This window comes from Macaca nemestrina, chromosome 9, assembly GCF_043159975.1.
Source record: "Macaca nemestrina isolate mMacNem1 chromosome 9, mMacNem.hap1, whole genome shotgun sequence".
NCBI classification, from domain to species: Eukaryota; Metazoa; Chordata; class Mammalia; order Primates; family Cercopithecidae; genus Macaca; species Macaca nemestrina.
In genome coordinates, this window is record NC_092133.1 from 143,236,553 (window position 1) to 143,255,355 (window position 18,803).

At 48.3% G+C, this 18,803-nt stretch overlaps 1 protein-coding gene across 4 annotated transcripts in view; it reads right to left on the reverse strand.

The window, feature by feature from the left end:
* Positions 1-18,803, reverse strand: part of LOC105490812 (GTP binding protein 4) — a 30,530-nt gene that overhangs the window by 2,127 nt on the left and 9,600 nt on the right. For 3 of the 4 annotated variants that reach the window (XM_011756717.3, XM_011756719.2, XM_011756720.2), the window contains 11 exons: positions 18,417-18,509; positions 16,648-16,839; positions 16,503-16,568; positions 10,409-10,498; positions 8,839-8,949; positions 6,878-6,955; positions 6,390-6,441; positions 5,372-5,472; positions 3,929-4,126; positions 1,539-1,604; positions 211-354 (listed from right to left, as the gene is read on the reverse strand). In XM_011756717.3, coding sequence (XP_011755019.1) covers positions 211-354; positions 1,539-1,604; positions 3,929-4,126; positions 5,372-5,472; positions 6,390-6,441; positions 6,878-6,955; positions 8,839-8,949; positions 10,409-10,498; positions 16,503-16,568; positions 16,648-16,839; positions 18,417-18,509 — 1,191 coding nt within the window. The remainder of the gene's footprint in view (positions 1-210; positions 355-1,538; positions 1,605-3,928; positions 4,127-5,371; positions 5,473-6,389; positions 6,442-6,877; positions 6,956-8,838; positions 8,950-10,408; positions 10,499-16,502; positions 16,569-16,647; positions 16,840-18,416; positions 18,510-18,803) is intronic. The other variant, XM_011756718.3, reaches the window with a different exon arrangement.

The following is an 18,803-nucleotide window of genomic DNA, read 5'->3' on the forward strand; positions in this document are numbered from 1 at the left end:
GAGGGGTCCATCCGGGGCAGCTGTCCAGGGGCGTCCACTTGTACCCTGGCCCATGCTCTCCTCTAAAGGATGCCACAAAACAAGGGCAGGCAGTGCACACAACCCCTGCCATAGCTCCTGCAAATGGCAACTGCTGGTGTTTGCCCTGAACCCTGTGCAATAAACAACAGAGGCTGTCATTTTATCACATTACACAACACAGAGACTGACCTTGACATCCCTAAGACCAGAAACGTCACGTGGAGTTCGAGAGCAGCTCCGACTCCGGGCCACAGAGGATGGGGGAGCGGAGTCTTCCCGCTTTCTTTTCCTAGTGACGCTCCGGGATCTTCTTGCCTGGACTGCGTAGTGGGCCTGCAAAGCAGGGAAAGCAACGCTGAGCTCTCAGGACCCCGGCCCCGCTCCCGGGCTCAGCGCTCAGGACCCCGGCCCCGCTCACGGGCTCAGCAACAGGCATGAGGTCACTCCAGCAAGAGGGGAGGAGAAGAGTGTTTGAACCATTACCACATGGGCTAAAGATCTTGAAAATACATATTTTCATATTAGTGACACCATCTCAAGTTCACATTAGTAACAATTTCACATTAATTGTTGGTCAAATATTCTTATTCGCTTAACAGAAGCTGCTTTATGTAAGAAAGCTGATTTTAACTCCACTTACAGAAACTTAGAACTCTCATTTAAAAGTGATTATTAGAGTATAGCGTCACAATTTGTATTTCAGACATAAATAATGCTCTGTCCCTCATCGTCCCGTTTTGGGGGTTACTGATATGAACACAAAGGGACAACCATCAGACAGAAACCGTCAGACAGAAACTGCAGACTGACATCTAGAGGACGGGGTCTGCAGCCACACCCTGGGCACGTCACCGCGCGGCCTGGTGCTGCTGTGGACACACCCTGGATACGCAGAGAGCTGCCTCCTGCGGGCTGTGAAGCTTTTTATTTTTTTTTTGAGATAGTCTTGCTCTGTCGCCCAGGCTGGAGTGCAGCCTCAACCCACCACTTCAGCCCAGACCCAGGGTCAGGGAATCCTCAACCCAGCCCCAGGGCCAGAAAATCTCAAAAGACGAAAACTGGAAGCTCTCATTTCTTTTGCTGTCATTTCCCACGGCTTTCCAAAACCCTGGTTTGTTTTCTCCCTTTCCTTCCCTTTTTCCTTCCTTCCTTTTCTCTTTTTCTGAGATGGAGTCTCACTCTGTCACCCAGCCTGGAGTAGAGTGGCGTGATCGCAGCTCACTGAAACCTCTCTGCTTTCCGGGTTCAAGCAATTCTCCTGCCTCAGCCTCCTGAGTAGCTGGGATTACCGGCATGCACCACCACGCCCGGCTAATGTTTTGTACTTTTTTTCAGTACAGACTAGGTTTCACCATGTTGACTAGGCTGGTCTCGAACCCCTGACCTCATGATCTTCCAGCGCGCCTTGGCCTCCCAAAGTGCCTGGATTACAGGCATGAGCCACCGCATCCGGCCGGTTTTCTTTATTAAAAAGGTGTATCCAGCCACATAAACACATGAACCGCCCCCACACTCACGTCGTCTTTATCGTCCATGTCAACACCAAGACTGCGCATCTCCTTCTCCAAAACTGTCCTCTGAACCTGAAAAGGAAAAAAAGAAATATTTGCTTTAAATTAGTTTGATGAAATGCTGAAAAAAACTTAAAGACAATATATATGTATATATATTTTGCAACAATTATACTTATTTTAGAAGTTGCAATTTTTACTGAGCCTTGCTTTCATGTTTTTGGAAAGCTCAATTAAATCCCACGGAAACTAACATTTACGGAGCAATTGCCATGGGAAGCATCAGGTATCCTCTACGTCTGTCTGCTCTTCACCACCACACGGGGGAGAGTGTCCTCTACGTCTGTCCACTCTTCACCACCACACGGCGGGGAGTGTCCTCTATGTCTGTCCACTCTTCACCACCACACGGGGGAGAGTGTCCTCTACGTCTGTCCACTCTTCACCACCACACGGGGGAGAGTGTCCTCTACGTCTGTCCACTCCTCACCACCACATGGGGGGGAGTGTCCCCTCTACGTCTGTCCACTCTTCACCACCACACGGCGGGGAGAGTCCCCTCTACGTCTGTCTGCTCTTCACCACCACACGGCGGAGAGTGTCCTCTACGTCTGTCCACTCCTCACCACCACATGGGGGAGAGTGTCCCCTCTACGTCTGTCTGCTCTTCACCACCACATGGGGGGGAGTGTCCCCTCTACATCTGTCTGCTCTTCACCACAACACGGTGGGGAGAGTGTCCTCTACGTCTGTCCACTCTTCACCACCACACGGAGGGGAGAGTCCCCTCTACGTCTGTCTGCTCTTCACCACCACACGGCGGGAGACTGTCCTCTATGTCTGTCCGCTCTTCTCCACCACACGGGGGGGAGTGTCCCCTCTACGTCTGTCTGCTCTTCACCACCACACGGGGGAGAGTGTCCTCTAGGTCTGTCTGCTCTTCACCACCACACGGAGGGGAGAGTCCCCTCTACGTCTGTCTGCTCTTCACCACCACACGGCGGGAGACTGTCCTCTATGTCTGTCCGCTCTTCTCCACCACACGGGGGAGAGTGACCGTCTCCATCGGAGGTGAGACACTAAAGCTGAGGTTAGCGAGGCAGCCTAAGGCAAAGGCAGTGCGCCAACCTCTCTCCTCCCAGAGATGGCTGAGCCCCTCCCGGAAAAGTAAAAAACTGTCCAACTCCGCCATAACGAGTCACTTGCCACCATATGAAAACTGTGTGTTCAAACAGGAAGACCCATTGAGAGGCATCCTGAATGTCAAGTGACTTCTCTGGTGACATGTTAACCACCCTGCATGTGGGCTTTCTTTTCCCCCCATCCCACCACAGAGCCAATAAATTGCCTTTTGTAGGTTTCTGTAAATTGCTAAAGAGTCCAGATTTAATGCAGAAATTAAACAGGTTTCTGTAAATTGCTAAAGAGTCCAGATTTAATGCAGAAATTAAACAACAAGGCCGGGCGCGGTGGCTCAAGCCTGTAATCCCAGCACTTTGGGAGGCCGAGACGGGCAGATCACGAGGTCAGGAGATCGAGACCATCCTGGCTAATACGGTGAAACCCTGTCTCTACTAAAAAATACAAAAAACTAGCCGGGCGTGGTGGCGGGCGTCTGTAGTCCCAGCTACTCGGGAGGCTGAGGCAGGAGAATGGCGTGAACCCAGGAGGCGGAGCTTGCAGTGAGCTGAGATCGGGCCACTGCACTCCAGCCTGGGCGGCAGAGCAAGACTCCGTCTCAAAAAAAAAAAAAAAAAGAAATTAAACAACAAGAAAACCAGCCGGGCGTGGTGGCTCATGCCTGTAATCTCAGCACTTTGGGAGGCCAAGGCAGGCAGATCACTTGAGGTCAGGAGTTCGAGACCAGCCTGGCCAACATGGTGAAACTCATCTCTACTAAAAATACAAAAGTCAGCCGGGTGTAGTGGCAGGTGCCTGTAATCCCAGCTACTCAGAAGGTTGAGGCAGGAGAATTGCTTGAACCTGGGAGGTGGAGGCTGCAGTGAGAGCTTATGCCATTGCCCTCCAGCCTGGGCAACAGAGCAAGACTCCATCTCCAACCCCGCAAAAAAGAGAGAGAGAGAAAAGGACAGGAAAATGTTAACTGATAGCCTTAAATGTCTGTGAATCTTAAGTTACAGTTTTAATCTGTACAACTGCAAAAAGACTGGATCTAGAATAGTGCCAAACTCGAAGCTGAAAATCACCAAGAAAGGACACAGTAAAGAATATGAAAGATCAGGACGTGAGCAATCTTGCAAATCCATAAACCAATAAAACAAGAATGTGCAATCTTATGGCCATGAATGGGTGGAAAGTTGTTATTCAGCAATGATCACACAGGAATCCAATCTGCAAAAACGAGATCACACCTCTTTGGAAAGACACAAACTTGCCTTCTTAGCAGTTCGCGGCATCCTGGGTCCCTGTGTATTCTTTTCTTTGGACTCCAGAATTTTCAACTTCTTTTTCTCTCTAATCTGATTTGCCAGCTGTCGGATTTCCAGCATCTCCTCATCTTCACTCTCAGATTCACTGTCATACTCTCCAGCAGCTGTTCTCAGCTCTTCTTCTTTTTCTAATTCTTCCAATTTCTTTAAAAATAGAGTTGTAATTAAACAAAATTAACAGTGAGAAAACCCCTAAGTCAGTGAGTGTGGCAGTGTGTATATATGAGCTATGTTTCCCTGCCTCGAAAGACAGAGCGATTGCCCTGGTCCGGCCCCACCTGGGCCCTGCCTACGTGCCATTTACCTCACAGGGAGGGTTCTGTGAAGAAAATGGAGACCACGTGAACGCCAGCTGCCAGCAAGTCAGGAACCGCTGTGCACCGTTTCCCTTTTGTAAAACAATTAAATTCCAAGGCTAAAAATGTGCAGAGACTGCCTCCTTCACTTCCAATGCTCCCAGCAGACACACAAAAGGAACTCAGTCCTGAGAAACTGAACTTGTGCCACATCCCATGTATCCGTTCTAATGTCACCCCAAATACAACATCACTGGATACAAATAAGACAAAAATGAAAACTAAAATACATGCTTGTTTATCACACCCTAATGAAGCAACCCAGTCAGGAGCCCAACAGGCAGACGTGCCTGCGTGAGACTCTGGCCAGGAGTGCAGAGGGTGAGGCTGGGGGGCCAGGCCTCGTGGAAGCGGATGGCACGGGCACAGCTGTGTCGGAGGAGGGGAGTCTCAAGGCTTCTCATGCCCAGCAGCGCGGACTGCAGAGGGGAAGAGGCTGGGAAGGCAGGCGGCCACTGCAGGGACAGTGAAGGCATGGGCTGGACGGGGGCCCCAGCAGTGGCGAGAGCAGATGCCCTGAGGCCACTCCTCCAGCATCAATGAAATTGAGATGCTGCCCCCTTCCTGAGATGCACAGGAAGCACAGAGACCATGAGACTGAAAATGCAAATTCAATTATGGAGGGCCTGTGGGAACCAAGGAGTAGAAACGTGGGACATGCAGAGGGCAAGTATTATATAAAGCATGTTTCACACAGCTCAACTGGGAAGGCAGGATAACAACCAATGGAGGACACGGTTTAAGTATGTTTTCGTTTTTTAAAAGGATGAGTAAAACTTGTGGACATTTATATGCTAAGAAAAAGCATGTAGGGAGGGGATTGAGGCAGGAAAAAGATGTGACAGAGGAGAGCTCCCAAGGAATAGGGCCCAGCAGAGCAGAGCCCATCCCTGCCAGAGTCTCGGGGTGGGGAAGAGGTGCAGGGGGCAGAGTCAGGATCAAGGGGACAGGCCCAGAAGCTGTGCTGCTATCTTCCAGCAGTAATATTATGACAAAAAGGAAAACAATCCACAATTTAAAAAGTGACACGAACCTTCATGATGGCTGGATCAATATAATCAGCTATATTATGGCCTTCCCAGATTTCTGGTATCTTATCATGTTTTTCAGACGAATTCATTAAATCCCAATACTCTAAAGTTAAAAAAACGGTGGTTACATTTACAGCAGTTTTTAATATCTTCAAGTACTACGTGCGCAAAATGAGTTGTGACTGACGGCAAGTCAGCAACTCCACCGCAGAAGAGAGCACGACATGCAATTCCACGTGCAGCAGCACCAACAGCATCAGCCTCACTCAACACCCACACGCAGAGAAAGCTACAAAAACCACCCCACCGCCCCAAAACAACAGGAAACAACTCCCACATCACCCTCACTTAACACCCACACACGGAGAAAGCTGCAAAAGTCACCCCACCATCCCAAAACAACAGGAAACAACTCCCACATCACCCTCACTCAACACCCACACGCAGAGAAAGCTACAAAAACCACCCCACCGCCCCAAAACAACAGGAAACAACTCCCACATCACCCTCACTCAACACCCACACACGGAGAAAGCTGCAAAAGTCACCCCACCGTCCCAAAACAACAGGAAACAACAGAAGAACTCCCACTGAGTGCTATCAGTATGCAACTTTTTTTTTGAGACAGTCTCTCGCTCTGTCATCCAGGCTGGAGGGCAGTGGTGCAATTTCTGCTCACTACAGCCTCGACCTCTCAGGGTCAAGTGATCCTCTCATCTCAGCCTCCCGTGTAGCTGGGACTACAGGCACATGTCACCACACTCAGCTAATCTTTGTATTTTTTGTAGAGACAGGGTTCTGCCATGTTGCCTAGGCTGGTCTCAAACTCCTGGGCACAAGCAATCCAGTGTTGTGATTGCAGGCGTGAGCCACCACACCTGGCCCTCAGGATGCAACTTTTAATCTTGAAACTGACAAATAGGCTGAAACGCTTTTACTCATTAAAGTCTTTCCCCCCTTTTCTGAAATACTTCACGTTCAACTGGCATTTTATAATAATGATCCCACTCTGGCCCTTACTCTGAAGATCCAAAATATAATCATCTCCCATTTCCAGCTCAAGATCTCGTTCCTGCAATGGAAAGAGAAATTATCATCAGCTTCCTTTTGCCGTTCAGATCCAGAAATGCTCTGCCCCTTGTCACTCGAAACAATCTTTTCTCCAATCCCCTCAGTATCAGTGGGATTCCCCTTCCATTTCTGGTAGGAAGGCTGTTTCTTATTTCAGTGCCTGTGGGGCCCACCTTTGGGTTCTGGTAGGAAGGCTGTTTCTGGCCGTCTGTGGACTGTCCATCCTACTCATGCATTGTATTCATGGCCATCTTCCCTCAAGCCAAAGAGCTCCATGAGAGGGGCTTCTGCAGGGGGACTCACTGCTGTGTCCGCAGCCTGATGGGGCCGGTGCCTGGGCACCCGCACCTCCTGTTCGATGCCCCAGGCCCCCGCGACATGCACACACAGCCTGCCTCCCCCAATGAGAACACTGGGCAAGAGCTCCGGCCGCATACCCTCTTCTTCTTGGGCTCCTCAATTTCCATCCTCTTCCTGCGAGCCACCACTCCATCAGGGATGAAAGGAGGCCTCTCCTGAGAAGACACCACAAAAAGTATTTATGTGAAATGGGCCTCTCCTGAGAAGACACCACAAAAAGTATTTATGTGAAATGCCTGCTGAATGAGAAACTTACAAAGCCGAAAAGGTAGAAACAAATTCCCTATGTGTAAGGGGTACGGAAAACCATACCCAGACCAGTTAAAACCAACAGATTATTTTAGGGGCAAGGACAGGGTTTCGGGGTCACTTTGCGCAGAGACCAGGAGGACTCCACACAGTGATTCCAAAGTTTATCCAGGAAAAACAGAAATCATGATTATCGTGAAAAATTACGGAAGAAGAAAGTGGTAAGAAATAACACTGGATCAACAAATGAAAGAAATTTAGACATAAACTCAAGCGCATATAAGAATTCAAGGGAAAGACAAAATTTCCAATACTCAGGTCAGAAATGCCGACCACTTGGAACGGAGTGCAACCTCCACCCTCACAACAGAACCAACTCAAGACATGGTGAAGACTATCTAAAAAAGCTAATTTTTAATGCAAGGATAAAAGATAAATTTTTTTTTTTTTTTTTTAGACAGAGTTTCACTCGTCTCCCAGGCTGGAGTGCAATGGAGTGATCTCGGCTCACTGCAACCTCCGCCTCCCGGGTTCAAGCAATTCTCCCGCCTCAGCCTCCTGAGTAGCTAGAATTACAGGTGCATGCCTGACTAATTTTTGTATTTTTAGCAGAGATGGGGTTTCACCATGATGGCCAGGCTGGTCTCGAACTCTTGACCTCAGGTGATCCACCTGCCTCGGCCTCCCAGAGTGCTGGGATTACAGATGTAAGCCACTGCACCCAGCAAGAAAATATACTTTTAAAATGACTTTGGAACGAACGGTAAGCCTTTCTATGTACAATGCAAACCCAAAGAGCCAGAAATAAAATATTAATATATTTTACTAGTTTAAAAATGTACAGCATATTTGAGGTTAAAAAGGCAAGTGACAAAAAGAGAAAAAAAAATTTACAGTGTATCTAACAAGAATCCAACCTTTGTAATATAAAAACAACCAATCAGTGAGAAAAACATAAACAGCCTAAAGAACTCTGAAAAGGCCAATAAGCAGACAGACAAGCTCAACCGCACCCATCATTACAGAAACACACAACAATAAAACCATCTTTACACCACAAGACTGACAGAGTGAGCGCCCGACCACATCAAGGACACAAACAGAGGGAAGGACACAGCCTCCGGTGTCAGTGGAGCACACACCAGGAAGGCGTCTGTGGGACTGGAATGCTGTCCACACCACACTGTGAAGTGTGGACACATTTGCAGTAAAACATGAAGACACAGCATAACGACGTGTGCCCATCCACAATGGACAAAACAATGAAAATTTATTTTATTTTACTTTTTTATAGAGACAGGGTCCCATTACGTTGCCCAGGCTGGTCTTGAACTCCTGGGCTTCAGTGATCCTCCCACCTTGGCCTCCCAAAGTGCTGGGATTACAGGCGTGAGCCACCTCCCCGGCCAAAAAAATGAAAAATTAAAGAATGAAACAGATTTCCATCTGTGTTTAAAGAACTTTTTAAAAATTAATCTTCTATGTCAGACACATTTCTGGAAGGATAAACGGCGGCCGTGTCATGCAGTGAAATTAATCTTCTATATCAGACACATTTCTGGAAGGATAAACGACGACCGTGTCATGCAGTGAGAAACGGGCGCCATGTGGCGCTTTGCACTTTCTTCACCTTCTTGATCCTTCACTGTACACAAGGAGGTGAAACTGAGGCCCACCCACGATATCCACCTGCGAGTGTGTAAAGCTGGATCTGAGGCTTCTGGAAAAGGCACATGGACGGCACCTGCTGACAGCGCAGAGCCCACGGCAGTCCCAGGAGCCGCCTTACCTTATCGTCCCTCCTGGTTGGGACAGCCAGGTGCAGTCTATTCAGCACCTCATTCACTTTATTTCCCTTCATTTTGGTTTCCACTCGATGAGCCAAAAGCCTGTCGCAAGCCTAATAATGTAAAAAAGAAGGCACAGTCACAAACACATCCTCCAGCAGCCTCCGGCTGCAGATTCCAGGAGAAGCCACAGATCAGAGCCACTGAGACTTTTCCCTCAAGGTAACTAACATGTAGGGGCCACACCCTCTGAGGCCCAGGCGGAAGCGGCCCTGAGGGAAGATGCATCTTCAGTGCCTGGGCCTCACTCCCACCACAGTGACCCCGTGCACAGGCGCAGGGCGCCCTCCAACTGCCCTTCACAAACTGGAGGCAATGTTGCCCCTCAGGACTCTAACCCGAGCAACAAATCCCTGGGTGCCACCACGGCATCAGGAGCGCCTTCTTTTTAAATCCCTGGGTGCGACCACGGCATCAGGAGCGCCTTCTTTTTAAATTCCTGAGTGCGACCACGGCATCAGGAGCACCTTCTTTTTTTTTTTTTTTTTGAGACGGAGTCTCGCTCTGTCGCCCAGGCTGGAGTGCAGTGGCGCGATCTCGGCTCACTGCAAGCTCCGCCTCCTGGGTTTACGCCATTCTCCTGCCTCAGCCTCCCGAGTAGCTGGGACTACAGGCGCCCACAACCGCGCCCGGCTAATTTTTTTTTTTTGTATTTTTAGTAGAGATGGGGTTTCACCGTGGTCTCGATCTCCTGACCTTGTGATCCGCCCGCCTCGGCCTCCCAAAGTGCTGGGATTACAGGCGTGAGCCACCGCGCCCGGCACCTTCTTTTTTTTTGAGACAGAGTCTTGCTCTTGTTGCCCAGGCTGGAGTGCAGTGGTGCGATCTCGGCTCACCGCAACCTCTGCCTCCCGGGTTCAAGCTGTTCTCCTGCCTCAGCCTCCCGAGTAGCTGAGATTACAGGCATGCGCCACTATGCCCGGCTAATTTTGTATTTTTAGGAGAGACGGGGTTTCACCACGCTGGCCAGGCTGGTCTCGAACTCCCGACCTCGGGTGATCCGCCCGCCTCGGCCTCCCAAAGTGCTGGGATTACAGGCACGAGCCACCGCACCCGGCCAGGAGTGTCCTTTTCTTTGAGATAAAAACAACATGAAGTAGAAAGTAATTAGGACAGCACGTGAAATCCAGCAGCGGACTGCCTCCTGCAAAAGCTGTTGTGCTTTTCAGACTTTTCTCCCTTCTACGTCTGAACAGGTTCCATAAAAATAATTTTCACTGTACTTGCTACTGAAATATTAGAAGGCCAGAGACAACAGCTGCTTTAGGGTAAAGTTGTTTGGGGTGACAACAGCAAAGCATCCCCTCAAACCCCACTGTCCACTGGGCGCAGGGAAAGTGGGTCTTAGAGGGGTCTGTCTTCACGCCTCGCTCTCGCACGCCACCCGCCTCGCTACTGCGAGGGCTCCACGTGTAATAATGTCTAGAAAGAAAACTATTTTCTCCCCATGACTGACTTGAATCAAACAAGAGATAGTAAAAAGACTGATACCTGACTTAAGGCAGCACTGACCTCTGTTTTAACTTTAATAACACCTTCCTCAGTCAGGGTGCTGGTCTCTATTACAGGGAATCCTTCAGTCTGCAAATCTGTAAATATTTTCTGGGAATACAAAGAAAAAATGAGAGATGTATTATTTATTTCCAGTTCCCTATGGAACAAACTGTACAGTTCTGCAAATGGAGGTTGCAAATGTGAACTGTTCAACATCTGTGGCTGTTTCAAAGTCTTAAAAAACAGACATATCCTAAAAACAGTTATTTTCTTCATATTCTTCTATGATCAAGAAAATACAAATGACATCAACAAGATGGCTGACTCGTAGCCCTTCACAACTGTCCCCTACAACAAAGGCAATCAGAGTAACGAACAACTACGTGTTAATAACTGAGGGGGAGCTCCAGAGGGCATCACAGGAGTGACAGGCACACCCTGGTGAGTAGAAAAACGATGAAATACAGCCCAAAGAAAACACTGGGGGCCAGGCACGGTGGCTCAAGCCTGTAATCCCAGCCTTTGGGAGGCCAAGGCAGGCGGATCATGAGGTCAGGAGATAGACACCGTCCTGGCTAACATGGTGAAATCCCGTCTCTACCAAAAATATAAAAAATTAGCCAGGCGTGGTGGTGGGCGCCTGTAGTCTCAGCTACTCGGGAGGTTGAGGCAGGAGAATGGCGTGAACCCCAGAGGCAGAGCTTGCAGTGAGCCGAGATCGAGCCACTGCACTCCAGCCTGGGCGACAGAGTGAGACTCCATCTTAAAACAAACAAACCAACCAAACAAAAAAAAAAAACGCTGGGCTGCCAGCAATCCCCCCACAGCTGGGATGCAATGGGTCCCAGGAGGAGGTTCTCCCTACAGCGAGGGGTAAGCAAGAGGATGGCAGCAGCTCCCACCACCACTCTGGACACCCACAGCCCTCACCACTAGAGTCCCCTGGCGTCCTCGCAGCTGAGCTCCCACACAGAAGGAGCTGACACTGGGCCCCGTCTGTTGGGCCCATGGGGTGGCTATACTCCGTCATCTTGGGACTGGAACTACAGCTGCAGTACGTCTTGCTTGGGGGAAAGTGGTCACAGCTCCCCTTCATCCCTGAGGCTAAACTGCCTCCAAACTACCCAAACCTGGTGGCCCAACATCCCCAAGCCAGCTGCGAGCAGCTGCTACACCCTTCCCAGCAGGGCTTGGTGGAGGTGGAGCCCCTCTCCTGGCCCTTGCCCCAGCACCCAACGGTACCCTGCCTCCTGGTAAATAGCACTGTGGCCTCTCCGGGCACCCTTGTCTCCCTGCTGCCTGAGCTGAAGCAGTGCGCTGCCTCCTGGGAAATGCCCAGAATGGTCACATATCCCAGCACCTACACTGAAGAGATACCTTGTATCCCAAGGAAACAGTGCCTGGGCCACCCAGAAGAGTCACAACCCTCAGGCCCAAGCTGATCAGCCATGCACCATGGGGAGGAGCTGACATTGTACTCCATGTCCCAGGGAAACAGGGCAGGGGCTGAGCTGAGGCACCTGCCCCACCAGGCAAACAGCTCCAGCACCTGCTCCCTGGAGCTGCAGAGTCACCACTCTTTCCAGGAAACAGAGTCACTGCTGTCCTCCTCCCTGTCCTCCAGAGCCCAAATGACAGCTGGACTGGTCCATTCTGGGGTCCTTGCTGCCACCTTGCTCAGCATCACAGGGTCTGGGATACTGCCGGGCCCCACCATCCCAGGGTCCAGAGTTACCACTACACAGTGCCTCATCCCCTCAAGCTGACACTAAGCCCTCCCTACTGGCTCAGGTTTCTGAAGTGCAGCTCTACCCTGCTTCCCAGGCTCAAACCTCCAGAGTACTTCTTCCTTGGAGTCAGGCCAGGACTGTGCCCTGACCCCATGGGTGGAGTCACAGCTACAACCTGGCCCTGTGGGCCTAAGCTACTAGGAGTGCTTCAGGATCACAGATCCACCACAGAGAGCAAATCTGCACCCCAAGGCCAGATACCATGATAGGCACACAAGACCCTAAGGCTAGGACCCCAGTCCCACAGCTACTCTGAGTACCTGTAGCTGGAACCCAGCACCATAGCAGCTGCTTGTAGACCATCTCAGACCTGACACCCAGAAAGATCCCTTCAGATAAGTCCCCTATTGTGGGAAAAACAAGAATAGCAGGACCCCAAAAGCCCTTGACACCAAGGACATTAAAAACGTACACCACTGCTGGCACAAACTTCCAGAGCTGAGGCCACTGAGCCACCCAGTTATTGCCAACATTTCATGGAGGTGAGGAAGCTGTACAGAAACAATATCACTGCTCCTATCCAGAAAGTCATGGTTCCCTTCCCAAATGGCACCTTAAAACCCAAGTGAGGTGAAAGTCTTTCTCCACGAAAGCCAATCTAGAAGAAAGTATAAAAGAGGCCATTGTTCTACCAGATACAGAGACATCAATGAAGGGACACAAGAAACATGAAAAAGCAAGGAAATAAGAAATCATGAAAGGAATATTAACTCTCTAGGAACAGACTCTAATGAAAAGGAAACCATGAGTTGCCAGAAAGAGAATTCAAAATAATTTTTTTTGAAGGAAACTCAATGAGAAACAAGAAAATACAGATAGACAATTCAACAAAATCAGGAAAACAATTTCATGATATGAACAAGAAATTAAATTGAGACAGAAATTATAAAAAAGAGCCAAAGAGAAATCCTATAGCTGAAGAATTCAATAGATGAGAGAATACAATAGACAGTTTTAACAGCAAACTGGATGAAGCAGAAGAAAAATCTCTGTCATTTGAAACTACCTAGTCAGAGAAAAAAAAAGCAGTAAGAATGAAAAAGAATGAAAGAAGCCTACAAGATTTACAGGAAAACATTAAGAGAATACACGCTGGTATTATGGGAGTTCAAGAAGGAGAAGGGAAAAGGCTTAATAACCTATGTAATGAGATAGCTGAAAACTTTCCAAGACTGGGGAGAGGTACGGATATCTAAAACCAGGAAGTTCAAAGATTCCCAAATAGAGTCAGCCCAGAAAGGTCTTCCCCAAGCCACATTATAGTCAAACTGTCAAATGTCAAATACAAAGGAAATTCTAAAAACAGCTAGAGAAAAGCTTCAAGTCACATATAAGAAAATCCCCATTAGACTAACAGCGGATTTCCTTGCAGAAACTTTGCACGCCAGGAGAGAATGGGGTGATATATATTCAGTGTGTTGGAAAAAAAAAAAGAAGACTGCCAGCCAACTATACTACATCCAGCAAAGCTATCCTTCAGAAATAAGGGAGAAATAAATTCTTTCCGAGAAAAGCAAAAACTGAGAGAATTCATCACTAGAAGACCAGCCTTACAAGAAATACTTAAGAAAGTCCTACATCTGGAAGTGAAGACGATAATCACTATCACGAAAACATGAAAAAGTATCCAAGAAATTCACTTAACCTGTAAAGACACACATAGACTGAAAACGAGGAGATACAAAAAGATATTCTATACAGATGGAAACCAAAAGCAACACTCCTATCAAAAACAGTAAAAAGAGACAAGAAGGCCGGGCGAGGTGGCTCAAGCCTGTAATCCCAGCACTTTGGGAGGCCGAGACGGGCGGATCACGAGGTCAGGAGATCGAGACCATCCTGGCTAACACAGTGAAACCCCGTCTCTACTAAAAATACAAAAAAAAACTTAGCCGGGCGAGGTGGCAGGCGCCTGTAGTCCCAGCTACTCGGGAGGCTGAGGCAGGAGAATGGCGTGAACCCGGGAGGCGGAGCTTGCAGTGAGCTGAGATCCAGCCACTGCACTCCAGCCTGGGTGACAGAGCGAGACTCCGTCTCAAAAAAAAAAAAAAAAAAAAAGAGACAAGAAGATCATTATATAATAATAAAGGGGCCAATAATACTTGGGGACATCAACATCAGGCTCTCAACATTAGACAGATCCTAGGCAAAAAAGAATCAACAAATATTGGATTTAAAGTGCACTGTAGGCCACGCGCCGTGGCTCACACCTGAAATCCCAACACTTTGGGAGGCCAAGGCGGGCAGATCACTTAAGGTCAGAAGTTTGAGACCAATCTGGCCAACATGGTGAAATCCTGTCTGTACTAAAAATACAAGAAATTAGCTGGGTGTGGTGGCACATGCCTATAATCCCAGCTACTTGGGAGGCTGAGGCAGGAGAATCACTTGAACCTGGGAGGCAGAGGCTGCCTTGAGCCGAGATCATGCCACTGCACTCCAGCCTGGGCGACATAGGAAGACTCCATCTCAAAGAACAAAAAAAAGTGCACTGTAGACCAAACATCTACTGAACATGTCATCCAACCGCTGCATGATACACATTCTTCTCCTCAGTCCATGGAACATTCTCCAGGATAGACCATATGTTAGGCCAAAAAACAAATCTCATCAATTTTTAAAAATTAAAATCAGCCGGGCACGGTGGCTCAAGCCTGTAATCCCAGCACTTTGGGAGGCTGAGACGGGCGGATCACAAGGTCAGGAGATCGAGACCATCCTGGCTAACACGGTGAAACCCCGTCTCTACTAAAAAATACAAAAAACTAGCCGGGCGAGGTGGCGGGCGCCTGTGGTCCCAGCTACTCCGGAGGCTGAGGCAGGAGAATGGCGTAAACCCGGGAGGCGGAGCTTGCAGTGAGCTGAGATCTGGCCACTGCACTCCGGCCTGGGCGACAGAGCCAGACTCAGTCTCAAAAAAAAAAAAAAAAAAAAAAAAAAGGCCGGGCGCGGTGGCTCAAGCCTGTAATCCCAGCACTTTGGGAGGCCGAGACGGGCGGATCACGAGGTCAGGAGATCGAGACCATCCTGGCTAACACGGTGAAACCCTGTCTCTACTAAAAAATACAAAAAAACTAGCCGGGTGAGGTGGCGGGCGCCTGTAGTCCCAGCTACTCGGGAGGCTGAGGCAGGAGAATGGCGTGAACCCGGGAGGCGGAGCTTGCAGTGAGCTGAGATCCGGCCACAGCACTCCAGCCTGGGTGACAGAGCGAGACTCGGTCTCAAAAAAAAAAAAAAAAAAAAAAAAAAAAAAAAAAAAAATTAAAATCACGTCAAGTATCTTTTCAGACCACAATGGAATAAAACTAGAAATCAATACCCAGAGAAACTTTCAAAGCTGTAAAAAAAGAAACCCATGGGAATTATAAACATGTCCCAGAATGACCAATGGGTCAATGAGGAAATTAAGGAAGAAATTAAGAAGGTGATGCTGACATGGCTGGTCCAGGACCACAATTTGAAAGCCACTCTACCAATGCATGCTTCTAAAAGCATTTATCATGAAGGACGCCTATTAAAAAGGGTTGTAGGACCAGGCGCAGTGGCTCACGCCTGTAATCCCAGCACTTTGGGAGGCCAAGGCAGGTGGATCACGAGGTCCGGAGATCAAGACCATCCTGGCTAACACGGTGAAACCCCGTCTCTACTAAAAATACAAAAAATTAGCCAGGCGTGGTGGCGGGCACCTGTAGTCCCAGCTACTCAGGAGGCTGAGGCAGGAGAACCCGGGAGGCGGAGCTTGCAGTGAGCCAAGATCACGCCACTGCACTTCAGCCTGGGCAACAGAGCCAGACTCCGTCTCAAAAAAAAAAAAAAAAAAAAAAAGGGTTGTAGGATTCAATTAGTTTGAAAAATTATGTCCACCAATACTGCCTGCCTCTTGGAGAAAGCTAGCAGGCACGTCTCACTCATAGATCCAGAAAGCCCCAAATTCCAAGATCCTCCTTCTCCTTCACTCAATCATTCGTTTCCAAACTCATTTAATCACAGAACCTGTTTTATGAATTAACACCTGTGAGTACCCTTCTCCAACAGTTCTCTCCTAAGTAATCACATTTTCCAAAAGTTCAGCCCATCAAATACAGATAGTTCTACACACTCAAGAACAAAGTAGGAATCCAGAAACCTATGTTTTAGTTTTAGTTTGCCAATAACTACGTTTTTATTATGTCATCTCACTAAACCACTGAGGATATTATCTCAACTATAAAATACAATTGTGGACTAGTATTGCTAAAATTCCTTCATCTAAACTTTGGTTGTCTGAGATGAGAATTCAGAATTGGTAAGTAAGAAATATTCAAAATATTAACGTGATTTACCTGATCATCTTCAGAAAGTTCAGCTATTCTCTTCACATCACATTTGTTGGCTACAACTATGAGAGGCTAGGCAAGGAAGAAAAATAATGAAATCATTATTCTCATACTGCAGGATATGAAGCAAAACATGAGTGACCACACACACCTTGTTGATGAAGAGAGGTCTGATGTTCTGGAAGAGCTCCAGCTGCTCCCTCAGCCCATGCCCACACTGCTCAGACAAATCCATCACGTACAGGACCGCAGCACGGAGGTGGGCCAGGGCAGTGATGGCCTGCATCTCGATGGTGTTCCTATCCTCCAGAGGGTGGTCCAGGATCCCAGGAGTGTCTACAACCTAACACAGCCAGACCTTGTCACTGAAAGCACACTCACCCACAAGCTTCTTGTCCAGCACATCCCAGAAGTCACTCACACATGCCCAACCAGACCTAATAATCTTATAGGAGAATCGTGTTAAAAAAAAAAGTAGGGCCAGATGTAGTGGCTCATGCCTGTAATCCCAGCACTTTGGGAGGCCAAGGCGGGTGGATCATGAGGTCAGGAGATCGAGACCATCCTGACTAACACGGTGAAACCCCGTCTCTACTAAAAATACAAAAAACTTAGCTGGGCGTGGTGGCGGGCGCCTGTAGTCCCAGCTACTTGGGAGCCTGAGGCAGGAGAATGGCGTGAATGTGGGAGGTGGAGCTTGCAGTGAGCTGAGATAGTGCCACTGCACTCCAGCCTGGGCAAAAGAGTGAGACTCCGTCACAAAAAAAAAAAAAAAGTAGGTCTCCTAAACACCATAAAATAAAGCAGTGAGAAAAAAGTACATATTATTTATTTAAACATCAAAACAGGGAGGAGGAACCCTGTAGAGCTCAATGAAATGCTAGCCATGACACTGAGAGAAATGACTCCTCTTTTTACCAGTGACATCACAAAACACAAAAACTGGGATAACTGAGAACCCTCCCATGTCTTAGGAATTACTTTCTTCACAATTTATAAAATTATAGTGTGAAAACATTGCTTCATGCTTTTTATTTATTTATTTTTGAGACAGTTTCACTCTTGTCGCCCAGGCTGGAGTGCAATGGCACAATCTCGGCTCACTGCAACCTCTGCCTTCCAGGTTCAAGTGATTCTCCTGCCTCAGCCTTCCAAGTAGCTGGGATTACAGGTGCCCACCACCACGCCCAGCTAATTTTTGTATTTTTAGAAGAGACGGGGTTTCGCCATGTTGGCCAGGCCGATCTTGAAATTCTGACCTCAGGTTATCCACCTGCCTTGGCCTCCCAAAGTGTTGGGATTACAGGCGTGAACCACCATGCCCGGCCTGCTTCATGCTTTTAAACTATATATATGCCATTTCTGATAACAGAGTTAGAAATGACACAAAGAGAATTTCATTTTATGTTAACAAAATGCAGAAATCCACACTAGCAGCTGGCTGCCTCCCCTGAATTATATCAGAGACATGTGACCTGTTCTTATGCATCCCCAGAGCTCAGATGAGTTTTTCTTATGATGATGAAATTTCAAGTTCTTGATTACCCTAGATAAACCAATATATTTTTTCTGTTTAAAGACAAGACTCTCACCAGGTGCGCGTGACTCACACCTGTAATCCTAGCACTTTGGAAGGCCAAGGTGGGCAGATCACCTTAAGTCAGGAGTTCAAGACCGGCCTGGCCAACATGGTGAAACCCCCTCTGTACTAAAAAAAACACAAAAATTAGCCCGTCATGGTGGTGCGCACCTGTAATCAATCCCTGCTACTCGAGAGGCTGAGGCAGGAGAATCACTTGAACCTCGGAGGCAAAGGTGGCAGTGGGCCAAGATCATGCCACTGCACTCCAGCCTGGGTAACAAGAGTGATACTCCATCTCAAAATAAATAAATACATAAAAATAAAGACAAGACTCTTACCTGCCAACGTAGATACTTATAATCCATGTGCCCAACAAACAGAGACTTGGTAGTGAACGCGTAGGGCTGGACATCCACGTCTGCTCTCGTCACCTGAAACAACAGTGAGAACTTTCGGAATCGCCTCATTTCCTCTGTGTACACAGGGCATCTGTGTGTTTTAACAAGACTAATTTTGGGTAGTAAAAAACCATAGAAGAAACCTCACACAATAAGACTGCATCAAAACAGGAGCCTGGTACCTCTTCCTTCACACCACCAGGCCAAGGACTGGGGCACGAGGACAGCGTGAGGGCCGGCATCTGGAGGACAGCCACCAGCTCCCCTCACCCTCCCACGTCCTGCCCCACCGCCTGCAACGCCCTCAGAGCTCTTTATGATGACAGG